The following is a 12,430-nucleotide window of genomic DNA, read 5'->3' as shown; positions in this document are numbered from 1 at the left end:
CGTCGTGGTGTCGGTGAAGCACTCTCCACGGGCCGGGCCGGGCCGAGCGCTGGGGCGGTCACACGCGGGTGGGGTTAGCGCTGCCACTCGTCAGCTGTGTGACTGCGGGCAAGTCACTTCACTTCCCTGGGCCTCAGTTCCCTCATCTGTAAAATGGAGGTGAAAGAAAACCCCCAAAAACCGTGAGCCCCGCCTGGGACAACCTGATCACCTTGTATCCCCCAGCGCTTAGAACGGTGCTTCGCACGTAGGAAGCGCTTAACAAATACCACCGCTTATTTAGACGCGGGGCTCACAGTGTCCATCCCCCCTTTGATGAAGGGGAGAACCGAGGCCCAGAGAAGAAGAAGAAGATTGATTTCGATGTTCCAAGTGTTGACCGCGGGCCGGTCGCTCCGGGGTGGATCCGAGCAGGTCGGGGTTGGACCCGGTCCCCGTCCCCCGCGGGGCTCCCGGTCTCCAGCCCCATTTTGCAGATGAGGGAACTGAGGCCCAGAGAAGCAGAGCGACCGGCCCCAGGTCACCCAGCGGGTAAGCGTCCGAGCAAGGGGTGGGAACCGGGGTCCTCTGCCTCGCGGGCCCGGGTCCGAGCCGCCGGGCCACGTCGCCTCCCTCCTCTTAGCTCCGGGCGGGACCGGGACCTCGGGCGGGCCGCGCCGGCCCCGGTTGTGCTTTCCCCAGCGCTCGGCACGACGCCCTGCCCACGGTGAGCGCTCAGTAAAGGTCAGCGTATGGACCGGCAAGCTCGGTACGGGCCCGCTGATTCTGCCGTAGTGGCCTCTGGGTGCGTAGAACGGTGCTGCGCACGTAGTAAGGGCGGACGGAGTGCGATCGATCGGTCGATTGATGGGCGGGGCTCCGGGCCCCCCCGGGACGAGCGGCCGGGCGAGGGACGGGTGAGGAGGAGGGCGCCGTCCCGGCCCCGCTCGGGGTGCGGGTCCGGGGGGACCCCGTCGTCCCCCCCCCCCTCCGGCCGCCGGGCCGGCGAAGAGGATCCTGGGTTCCGAACCCGGCTCCGCCGCTTGCCTGCTGCCAGTCCTTGGGTAAGTCGTTTCCCTTGGCTGGGACTCTTCCCTCATGACGATGACGGTATTGGTTAAGCGCCCGCTCTGTGCCGCGCGCTGTTGTAAGCGCTGCCGGCGGGTACGAGGCGATCGGCTTGTCCCACGTGGGGCTCCCGGGCTTCATCCCCATTTGACGGATGAGGACCCCGAGGCTCAGGGAAGCCAAGCGACTAGTCACCCTGAGTGGCCCGGCCGGGATTGGAACCCCCCGGGATAGGAAATGGGGGCTCGATCAGGGCCTGGTCAGTCGTATTTATTGCGCGCTTCCTGTGTGCAGAGCACTGGACTGAGCGCTTGGAAGGTACGATTCGGCAACGGAGACGACCCCCTGCCCGACGCAGTCTGAAAGGGGGGAGAGAGGCACGGAACGAGTAGCCGGGCGTCGATACCATCAAAACGGATACGTGGAATAACAGATGGAGACACATCATTAATAAAATAGAGGAATATACATGAATCTGCACAAGTGGGGAGGGGAAGGGAAACGGGGAGCCGAGGGAAAGGGAGGGCTCGGTCCGGGAAGGCCTCCCGGAGGAGGGGACCTCTCGGGAGGGCTCGGAAGGGGGGAAGAGAGGGAGTTTGGCGGAGGTGAGGAGGGACGGCGTCCCGGGACGGCGGGGGGACGCGGGCCGGGGGTCGACGGGGGGGGGGGGCCGGGCGCCGACCGGGGCCGGCGAGGAGGTGAGCGGCGGCGGAGGAGCGGAGCGGGCGGCCCGGGCCGGAGGAGGAGAGGAGGGCAGGTATCATACAATATAGATTTACTGTCTATATTTTCATCACCCTATTTATTTTGTTAATGAAATGTGCATCGCCTCGATTCTATTTAGTCGCCGTCGTTTTTACGAGACGTTCTCCCCCTCGACTCTGTCGCCCTCGTTCTCGTCCGTCTCCCCCGATCAGACCGTGAGCCCGTCCGACGGCGGGGACCGTCTCTGTCCGTTGCCGACTTGTTCGTTCCGAGCGCTCAGTCCGGTGCTCTGCACCTAGTACGCGCTCGGTAAATACTATTGAACGAATGAAAGGTAGGAGGGGGGCAAGGCGACGGACAGCCTCGAAGCCCAGGAGTGAGGAGTTTTCGTTTCGTGCGAAGGTGGATGGGCGACCACGGGAGGCTTCTAAGGAGGGGAGACCGTTTCTGCGGGGAGGTGAGCCGGGCGGCGGAGCGAAGGATAGACCGGAGCGGGGAGAGACGGGGGGAGAGGAGATCGGAGAGGAGACTGACCCGATAACCCAATGGGGACGTTATGAGAGCTTGCGCCGGCACGATCGGGGTTTGGATTAGACCGTGAGCCCGCCCTTCGCTGGGCCGGGGTGGTCCCTATCTGTTGCCCAGTTGTCCATTCCAAGCGCTCAGTCCAGTGCTCTGCGCGTAGGAAGCGCTCGATAAATACCATTGGATGGACGGAGGGGAAAGGGCGGATCTCGGCGATGTCGCGAAGGTGGGGCGGAAGAGCGGAGTCGAAGACGATCCCGAGGTTGCCGGGCCCGGGAGACGGAGAGGACGGTGGTGGCGTCCACGGGGACGGGAGAGGACCTGGGGGAGCTCCGGCTCGGACGTGCCGGGTTTTAGGCGGACGTCCCGGAGGAGGGAGGAGATGACGAGCCTGGAGGGAGGGGGACGGGGAGGCCATGGAGATCTGGGTGTCGTCTGCGTCGAGACGATAGCTGAAGCCGTGGGAGCGGAGGGGTGAGTGGAGACGGAGGAGGTGGTGATGATGTCGGTGTCGAAGCGCTCACTGTGTGCAGAGCACGGTTCTAAGCGCTGGGGGAGATGCGGGCTCATCAGGTGAGGCTCACAGTCGGTCCCCATCGGACAGACGAGGTCTCACCGAGGCCCGGAGAGGTGAAGTGACCCGCCCACGGCCACACAGGCGACGAGTGGCGGAGCGGCCTCGAACCCATGACCTCGGACCCCCAAGCCCGGCCTCTCTCCGCTGAGCCGCGCCGCTTCCCGTTGACCGGGGCTTCGGGGGGCCGTCTCTCCGGGGGAGAAGGGGGGCGAGGGGTCGGTGGCGAGAGAGATCAAGGTACCCGGAGAAGATGGGCCTAGGGGCTGGAGCCAGGAGATCCTGGGTCCTAATCCCGGCCCTGCCGCTCGTCTGCTGTGTGACCTCGGGCCGGTCACCTCACCTCTCTGGGCCTCCGTTCCCCTCAGCCGTAAGAGGGGGAGACCGTCACCCCGGAGCCGCGCCCACCGGGCACGAGAGGGAAGCCGGGGGCGGCCCGGGGGTCAAGGAAGTCAAAGGTCCCGTGGGGACCCCGCGGATGTGCGGTTGCTAGGCAACCCGCTCCCCACCCCCCGCCATCTTTCGAAGCCCCAACCGCCGCAAGGGTGGAACGCCCACCCCGCGTTGCTAGGGAACGGGAGAGGAGGCCAGAGAACCCCCCCCGTGCTCCCCCCCACCCCCCGCCCCAACCCATCGCCTCCCTCGCCGCCCCCTGCCCCCCGTCGGCCCGCCGACACCCCCCGAGGACCGCCCCGAGGCCCGGGCGCCATGGAGGACGAGAACCTCGGCCAGTATTTCCGACTGCAGTATGGCGAGCGACTGCTGGACCTGCTTTCGTGAGTACCCGGGGGCCCCCCCCCTCCCGCTCCCCCGGCCCCGTGTCCCTCCCGGGCCATCCCGCCCTCCTCGGCCGTCCGGCTGCCGCCCGGGGGTGGGGGTCAGGCCACGCCGGGCGCCCCCCAAACGGAGCACGCCGGCGGGGGGGAACCGTCTCGGCAGGTCGCTCTCCCCAGCCGGAGAGGAGGCCGTGTCGTCGTCCACCTTCATCCGGCTCCTGGAGAAGAAGAAGGAGGCCCGACTGGTCCACCGGGCCATGGAGGGCCAGAAGGAGGTGAGGAGGCCGGGGGTCGGGGTGGCCCGGGGGTCGGGGTGGCCCGGGGGTCGTGCCCCGGGCTGGGCGGAGCTCCCCGGCGGGCGCCCGACCGACGGCGCCCCGGCCCGCAGACGTTCAAGAGGAAGATGGAGGCCCTGACCTTGCGCTGGGAGGAGCTGGCCGCCAAGGAGCTGCAGCTGAAAGCTCACATCCAGAAGTTCGAGCAGTTCGTGCAGGTCCGGCCCCGCGGGAAGGCCGGGCCGGTCGCCCCCGGACGACCCCCCACCCCACCCCTTCTGGGCCCAGCTCGGGCGGCTCCCTTCTCCCGGGCGGGGGTCCCCCCGTCGGCCCGGCCTGGGAGTCGGGACCCCGGGGGGTCAGCAGCGGGCGTCCACCTCGCTCCCCGGGGTCGCCGGGGCCCCGCCGTCTCCGCGGGGCCCTCGCACGGGACGCTTCACTCAGTTGGTGTCGGTGTCTGTTAAGCGCCTACGATGTGCACAGCACCGTCGTAAGCGCCGGGGGAGATCCGGGGGCATCGGGTCGGCCCACGGTCCTCGTCCCCATTTGGCGGATGAGGGAACCGAGGCCCGGAGAAGCGAAGGGACTCGCCCGCGGTCACCCGGCTGCCGAGCGGCCGGGCTGGGATCCGAACCCCTGCCCTCAGACTCCCAAGCCCGGCCTCCTTCCACCGATCCACGCTGCTCCTCTGGCCCTCAGTTCTCTCATCTGCGAAATGGGGGACTCACTCCAGGCTCCCCCTCCTCGTGGGATTAGCGGGCCCCCGGGGCCCGTGCCCGACCTGGGAGTCAGAGGACGTGGGTTCTGACCCCGGCTCTGCCACTCGTCTGCTCTGCGACCTGGGGCAGGTCCCTTCACTTCTCTGGGCCTCGGTGGCCTCGTCCGGAGAAGGGGGCTTAGGACGGCGAGCCCCGCGGGGGGCGACCAGAGGACCTCATATCTCCCCCAGCGCCCAGAACGGTGCTCGGCGCGCGGCAGGCGCTTTAACGGATACCAGAATTATTGTTCTCTGGGCCTCAGTCCCCTCATCTGGAAAATGGGGGTGAAGAACGCGAGCGCCAGGCGGGACGGGGACTCGATCCGACCCGATCACCTTGCGCCTACCCTGGCGCTTGAAACAGGGCTTGGCACAGAGGAAACGCTCCACGCGTTCTTTTAATGCTCAAAGAGAAGCCGCGCGGCTCAGCGGAAGGAGCCCGGGCCGGGGAGTCGGGGGACGTGGGTTCTGATCCCGGCTCCTCCACTTGTCCGGCCGGGCGACCTCGGGCAAGTCACCTCACTTCCCCGGGCCTCGGTGGCCTCGTCTGGAAAATGGGGAGCCCCACGTGGGGCCACCCGATGACCCCGTATCTCCCCCGGCGCTTGGAACGGTGCTGGGCACATGGTGAGCGCTTAACAGGTACCGGGAGCGTCATCCTCTGGGCCTCGGTTCCCTCGTCGGGAAAACGGGGGTTGCGAGCGGGAGCCCCAGGCGGTACACGGGACCGGCTCCGACTCGATCTGCCGCGCGTCGGCTCGTCGGGCCGTGGCCACCGAGCGCGCCTCCCGTGTGCCGAGCCGCGTGCCGAGCGGCGGGAACGCCTGTCAGCCGTGCGGCCGTGGCCGAGTCACTTCGCTTCTCGGTGCCTCAGTGGCCTCATCCGGAAAATGGGGATGAAGACCGGGAGCCTCGCGTGGGACGACCCGATGACCCCGTGTCCATCCCGGCGCTTAGAGCGGTGCTCTGCACGTAGTGAGCGCTTAACCGATAGCAACGTTAGCATTATTCACGCGCGGTCCGGCAGCGGATGGAGCCGGCCCCCGCCCCGCAAGGGGCTCGTGTCCACCCCGGCGCTCGGTACTACGGAGCCCGGCCCACGGCAGGCGCCGCCGTTCTCCCGGGACGGGGCGGGCCCGGCCCCGGGGGGGGGGGTCGGGGGGGGGGGCGGTGTCCCCGCTGAGGCCCCGCTCCTAGGAGAACGACCAGAAGCGGATCCGCGCCCTGAAGAAGGCCAGCAAGGAGCGGGAGCTGAAGAAGCAGCGCGGGCAGGAGCTGGCCAAGGCCCGTCAGGAGATGGCCCTGCTGAAGCAGGAGGACTTGCTGCTCAGCCGCCAGCTGCAGGACTACTCCATCTTCAACAAGTACCTGGAGAAGGTCGTGGAGAACTCGGAGGTGAGGCGGGCCGGCGGACGGACGGGAGAAGCGGCGGGGCGTAGCCGGGGGAGCCCGGGCCGAGGCTCCGCCGCTGGTCTGTTGGGTGACCTCGCACCGGTCACTTCCCCGGGCTTCGGTTTCCTTTTCTTTGCAATGAGAGCGCCATCCCTTCCCCGGGCCTCGGTTCCCTCCTCTGGACGACGAGACCGCGAGCCCACCGTGGGCGACCTGATTTGCTTGTATCCCCCCTCCAGCGCTTGATACGGTGCCTGGTACGTAGCGAGCGCTTACCAAATCCCACGATTAAGAGCCCGGGCTTGGGAGTCAGAGGTCAGGGGTTCGAATCCCAGCTCTGCCGCTCGTCAGCTGGGTGACTTCGGGCAAGTCACTTCTCTGTGCCTCAGTTCCCTCATCTGGAAAATGGGGATGAGGACCGTGAGCCTCACGGGGGACGACCCGATGACCCCGGATCTCCCCCAGCGCTTAGAACGGTGCTCGGCGCATAGTGAGCGCTTAACAGATACCAACATCATTATTATTATTATTAATCTCCCCCACCCCCCTGCTCAGACCGGGCCGCCCGGCCGGGAACAGACACCGCGGGAGCCTAACGGGGAATCGGTCGATGGATCGTATCCGTTGAGCGCTCGCTCTGTGCGGAGCACTGCAGTACGCACTCGAGACGACAGACCGGACACATTCCCTGCCCTTGGCGAGCCTTATTGCGTGCAGGGCGCTGTACCGAGCGCTTGGGAGAGTCCAATCTAATAATAGAGTTGGAAGGCGCATTCCCTGCCCACTGCGAGTGGAGGAGCCCCGAGCCGGCCGGCCCGGTGACCTCGGGCTTTGCCTCTCTGGGCCTCGGTCTCCCCTCCCGGAAAATTCATTCGGTAGTATCTATTCATTCAATACTATTTATCGAGCGCTTACCGTGCGCAGAGCACCGTACTGAGCGCTTGGAATGGACAAATCGGTAACAGAGAGGGACGGTCCCTGCCCTTTGACGGGCTGACGGTCTAATCGACGTACTGAAAATGGGGTGCCGTCCGTCCCTCCCTCCCTCTTAGACCGGGAGGGACGGGAGAGTCGCTTCCGTGGAACGGCCCACCCGGTGCCTGGCACGGGGTCGGCGCCCGACGGAAACCCGAATAAAGGAACGACGGAGAAGCGGCCCGGGCCCGGCCCTGCGGGGCAGAAGGACCTGGGTTCTAATCCCGCCTCCGCCACTCGTCTGCTTGGCCAAGGTCGCTTCTCTGGCCCTCCGTACCCTCATCCGTAAAGCGGGGGATAAGACCTGTGAGCCCCCCCCGTGGGACAGGGACCGTGTCCACCCTGATTAGCCGGGATCTACCCCGGCACCCAGTAAGTACTTGGGTTCACTCGTCCGTATTTATTGGGTGCTGGCTGTGTGCGGAGCACTGTACTAAGCGTTTGGGAGAGTCTTTTCTAGAACAATAAGCAGACACGTTCCCCGCCCGCACGGCGGCGAGAGCCCGGGCTCGGGAGTCAGAGGTCGCGGGTTCTGATCCCGGCTCCGCCGCTCGGGGCGGCCGCCTGACTCCGGGCCAGTCACCGAACCTCTCTGGGCCTCGGTGAGCTCCTCTGGAAAATGGGTGAGCCCCACGCGGGCCAACCCGTCCCCCCCCCCCAGCGCTCGGGACGGCGTCCGAGCCCCTTACGAGTCCCGTCACCATGACGATTCGAGGAGCTCAGGGCCCGGGGCTCCGCACCCGGGGATCGCGAAGCAACCAAGAGAGGGGACGGACGCGGAGAGTGGCGTCGGGGTCGGGGGGGGGATTGCAGTTCGAGGAGATCTACGAGGTCATCGGCCGCTACAAGACGCTGGTCAGCATGCACCAGGACCTCATGCAGTCGGCGCAGGAGGGCCAGGAGAAGATCGAGCAGGCCAAGGGGCGGCTGGCCCGCTACATGGAGGAGAAGGACGACGAGGTCCTGCAGCACAACAACGACCTGGCCCGGCTGCAGATGCGCTTCGACCGGGCCCGCAGCGACGTCATCATCTGGGTGAGCCGTCCCCCCCGCCCCCGGCGGGTCGGGGGAGACCCCGGGGGGTCGGGACCCTCCCCCGCCGCTCACGCCCGTGGTCGCGCAGGAGTCGCGCTGGGCTCACATCCAGAACACGGCCGCCAAGAAGACCCTCCTCCTGGGCACCATCAAGATGGCGACGCTCAACCTCTTCCAGATCGTGAGCAAGCAGCTGAAGGAGACCACCTCCGTGCCCGTGGAGGACACCCACAAGCAGCTGGACCTGGTACGGGGGCGGGGGACGTCCGCGGCCTCGCCGGGGCGGGCGGAGGGCGGCCCCGAGGTCGGGGGGGCGTCCGGCCGCAGCCCGCCCTCCCGCCCCCGCAGATCCAGCAGTACATCCAGGACCTGGCGGACATCTGGTCCGAGCTGAAGAAGACCCAGAGCCGCACCTAGGCCGGCCGCCCCCCCCCCCCCCGCCGCCTCCACCTCTCCAGGCGATTACATTTTCTAGAGAAGATCTCTCGGCGTCCTCTCTGCGACCCCTGCCCCCGGGGATTCATTCTTTCATCCCTTCGGTCGTATTTATTGAGCGCTCACGGTGGGCGGAGCACTGGACTGAGCGCTCGGAATGGACAGATGGGCCTGTCGGGGTCACCGGGAGTAACGGCAAGGGACTCGTTGAGGGAGAACCCGCCTCCCCGACCTAGAGCCCGGGCGTCAGCAGGTTAAGGGTCCCCACCCCCGCTCCGCCACTCGTCTGCTGCGTGACCTCGGGTAAGTCACTTCACTTCTCCGGCCCCTCGTGGGTAAAAGGGGGACGGGAGACCGTCGGGGGACAGGGGACCGTGTCCGACCCGCTCGGCCCGACCCCGGCACGTAGCGAGCGCCCGACCGTCGGTACCGTCGGCGGTTTGCTGGAGTGATGATAATAATCATGTGGGTATTCGTTAAGCGCTTACTATGTGCAGAGCACCGTTCTAAGCGCCGGGGTGGACGCGGGGGAATCGGGTCGTTCCCCCGTGGGGCTCCCGGTCTTCATCCCCGTTTTACAGATGAGGGAACCGAGGCCCAGAGAAGCGAAGCGACTCGCCCGCGGTCACCCGGCTGACAAGGGGCAGAGCCCGGGCTCTTGCCCCCGCCGTGTGGGCGGGGAGGGGGCGAGGTGAGAGGGCAGAGACGGCAGCTTCCGTGAGACCTGCGTTTCTCCCCAGGCGTCTTCCTGGACCCCAGACCCACCTCCCCGCCCTGACGCAGGCCCGGTGAAAGATCCCCTCCTGTTTACCCGCAGCCTGCTTTCTCTCAGGCCTCTGGGCGGTGGCTGAGCCCCGGTGCGGGGAGAGGGAGGGCCTTCCCCGGCTGGCGGAAATTGGGGGACGAGAAGGGGGTCGCGGGCCGGGGGCCGCTCCGACCCCCGGCCGCTCTCCACCCTCCACCCTCCGGTCGGCTCAGCGCTCTCTCCTCAGGCCCTGGCCCACTGGATCTTCCCGTCGGCGGGCCGGGGAGGCGCCCGCCGCGCCCGGGCAGGATCGGGTCGGCGTCCCGGCCCGGGCCCCGGAGGGGAGGGGTGTGGGGAGGAAAAGGACGTCGGCCCTCGGGAGGCTCGGCTGGGGGCGGAGGCGAAGGCCGCCTGCCCTCAGAAGCCGGAGCAGGGAGGGGAGAGGAGGGTGGGCTCCCCGCCCGCCCTCGGGAGGGGACCGGCGTGCAGAGGGGAAGGATGCCCGACCCCCCGGAGGCTCACCGAGGAGCAGAGGATGATACGTCCTGCTTTCCGGAGGCTCACCGAGGGGCAGAGGGAAAGGCTGCCTGCCCTCAGGAGGGGACCAGGGTGCAGAGGGGAAGGTTTCCTGCCCTGGGGAGGTTCACTAGGGGGTAGAGGATAAGGATTCTTGCCCTCTGGAGGCTCACCAAGGTGCGGAGGGAAGGGCTGCCTGCCCTCGGGAGGCTTACCAGGGGGTAGAGGATGAGCTTTCCTGCCCTGGGGAGGCTCACCAGGGAGCAGGGGAGAAGGCTGCCTGCCCTGGGGAGGCTCAGCAGGGTGCAGAGGACAAGCTTTTCTGCCCTAGGGAGGCTCAGCAGGGTGCAGAGGACGAGCTTTTCTGCCTTTAGGAGGCTCAGCAGGGTGCAGAGGGGAAAGGCTGTCTGGTTTAGGGTGGACCAGGGGGCAGAGGGGAAGGCTGCCTGCCCTGGGGGGGCTCAGCAGGGTGCAGAGGATGAGCTTTCCTGCCCTGGGGAGGCTCAGAAGGGTCGGGAAGGCCTTTAGGAGGCTCAGCAGAGTGCAGAGGGAAAGGCTGGCAGGCTTAGGGTGGATCGGGGGCAGAGGGGAAGGCCGCCTGCCCCGGGGAGGCTCAGCAGGGTCTGGAAGGCCATCACGCCATCGGTAGTATTTGTTGGGCGGCCCCCTGCGCCGAGGGGCCGTCCCCCGTCCGCCGTCCGACCTCGGCCCGATGGCTTCGCTCGTCTGGGCCTCGGATAACTGGGCCGCGGCTAGGAAGGGGGCCGGGCGGTGCCCCGTCGGGGCGGCCGACTCGGGGCTCGTTTGCCCTCGGGGAAGACGGAGGCCGCGAGGGCGTCCGGGACCCGGGGCCGACGGTGGAGGAGGAAGGGCCGGCCGCCGTCGGGGGTCGGGTCAGCCGGTGATCCTGACGTCGGGGCGGCGGGCTCGGCCCCCGGGGCGCGGGTCCGGGCCGTCGGGGGGCAGGATGGCGAGCAGCTGGTCCTGCACCACCATCTCCACCATCTGCTCCTTGGTGCGCACGTCGGGCCGCAGCCACTGGCGCGACAGCTCGCGGAGCCGGCGGAACGCCTCCCGCGGGCCCGACGCCTCCCGGTACCGGAACCGGCGGAAACGCTGACGGAACGTCTCCGGGCCCCGGGACCCCGACCCCTCACGTCTCTCCTCCTCCTCCTCCTCCTCCTCCTCCCGGGCCGCCAAGGAGAGTCCGCCAACCTCCCGCCTCTCCTCAGCCAGGCCGGCGCGCTCCCGCTCAGCGAGACTGGCGCGCTCCCGCGTCTTCTCAGCGAGGTCGGCGCGCTCCCGCGTCCCCTCAGCCAAGCTGGCGCCCTCTTCTTCACAGAGCTTGGCGCGCTCCCGCTCCTCCTCAGCCAGGCCGGCGCGCTCCCGCTCAGCGAGACTGGCGCGCTCCCGCGTCTTCTCAGCGAGGCCGGCGCGCTCCCGCGCCTCCTCACAGAGCTCGGCGCGCTCCCGCGTCCCCTCAGCCAAGCTGGCGCCCTCTTCTTCACAGAGCTTGGCGCGCTCCCGCGCCTCCTCAGCGGGGCCGGCGCGCTCCCGCTTCCATTCAGCCGAGCCGGCGCGCTCCCGCATCGCCTCGGAGAGTGCGGCGCGCTCCCGCCTCTCAGCCAAGCTGGCGCGCCCCCGCGCCTCCTCAGAAAGCCCGGCGCGCTCCCGCGCCTCCTCAGAAAGTCCAGCGCGCTCCCGCCTCTCCTCAGCGGGGCCGGCGCGCTCCCGCGCTTCCTCAAAGTCCGGCTCGCTCCCGCGCCTCAGCCCCAGCTGGCGCGCTCCCGCCTCGCCTCAGAGAGCTCGGCGCGCTCCCGATTCCACTCAGCCCAGTCGGCGCGCTCCCGCTTCCATTCAGCCCGGCCGGCGCGCTCCCGCGCCTCCCCGGCGGGACCGGAAGTGCGCCGTGGGGCCGCTCTGGCCGGCCGGGAAGACCCGCTCTATGGTCCCCAGTCCTCCCGCCCTCCCTCCGGCCCCTCCCGCACTCATCCAGTCAATGATAACAATGACACTAGTCTTTGTCAAGCGCTTACTATGCGCCGAGCACTGTGCTAAGCGCTGGGGGAGAGGCAGCGCAATAATAATAACAATGCTGGCGTTGGTTCGGCGCTTGCTTTGTGCTGAGCACTGTGCTAAGCGCTGGGATAGGTGCAGGCTAATGCTAATGATGTCGGTGTTGGTTCAGCGCTTACAATGTGCCCAGCACTGTGCTAAGCGCTGATATAGATGCAGGGTAATGATAATGATGTTGGTATTCAGCACTTGCTATGTGCCGAGCACTGTGCTAAGCGCTGGGGGAGAGGCAGGGTAATAATGATAATAATGTTGGTGTTTATTCGGCGCTTGCTAGGCGCCGAGCACTGTAGTAGATAGAAGATCATCAGGTTGTCCCACTTGGGGCTCACCGCCTTCGCCCCCATTTTAATAATAAGAATGATGGCATTTGTTAGGCGCTTACTAGGTGCTAAGCGCTGGGCGAGATACAAGGTAGCCAGGTCGTCCCACGTGGAACTCACCATCTTCACCCCCATTTTAATAATGAGAACGATGGCCTCTGTTGGGCCCTTACTATGTGCCAAGCGCTGTTCTAAACGCTGGAGTGGATAGAAGGTCATCAGGTTGTCCCGCGTGGGGCTCCCCATCTTCACCCCCATTTTAATAACGATGACG

At 67.4% G+C, this 12,430-nt stretch overlaps 2 protein-coding genes across 4 annotated transcripts; one reads left to right on the top strand and one right to left on the bottom strand.

Annotated features, from left to right (window-relative positions):
* The first annotated feature begins 3,489 nt into the window (after positions 1–3,489).
* CCDC42 (coiled-coil domain containing 42) lies at positions 3,490–8,505 on the top strand. Of its 3 annotated transcripts, none has more exons than XM_029048813.2 (7): positions 3,490–3,627; positions 3,791–3,902; positions 4,016–4,120; positions 5,857–6,054; positions 7,909–8,061; positions 8,150–8,308; positions 8,410–8,505. In XM_029048813.2, exons 1-7 carry the CDS (start codon positions 3,560–3,562, stop codon positions 8,476–8,478), a joined length of 864 nt encoding a protein of 287 aa, XP_028904646.1. In that variant the 5' UTR covers positions 3,490–3,559; the 3' UTR covers positions 8,479–8,505. The 3 variants fall into 3 exon arrangements, with proteins under 3 accessions (XP_028904646.1, XP_028904647.1, XP_028904645.1); XM_029048814.2 differs by having other exon boundaries at positions 3,492–3,627; positions 7,840–8,061; positions 8,240–8,308; XM_029048812.2 differs by having other exon boundaries at positions 3,492–3,627; positions 7,840–8,061.
* A 615-nt stretch (positions 8,506–9,120) lies between these two features.
* On the bottom strand, positions 9,121–11,635 carry LOC114806052 (SCAN domain-containing protein 1-like). The gene has a single exon (XM_039915131.1). It carries the CDS (start codon positions 11,345–11,347, stop codon positions 10,652–10,654), a length of 696 nt encoding a protein of 231 aa, XP_039771065.1. The 5' UTR covers positions 11,348–11,635; the 3' UTR covers positions 9,121–10,651.
* Between the last annotated feature and the right edge of the window lie 795 nt (positions 11,636–12,430).

This window comes from Ornithorhynchus anatinus, chromosome 21 (assembly GCF_004115215.2).
Source record: "Ornithorhynchus anatinus isolate Pmale09 chromosome 21, mOrnAna1.pri.v4, whole genome shotgun sequence".
In the NCBI taxonomy this organism is placed as follows: domain Eukaryota; kingdom Metazoa; phylum Chordata; class Mammalia; order Monotremata; family Ornithorhynchidae; genus Ornithorhynchus; species Ornithorhynchus anatinus.
This window is presented reverse-complemented; position numbering and strand designations above follow the sequence as displayed.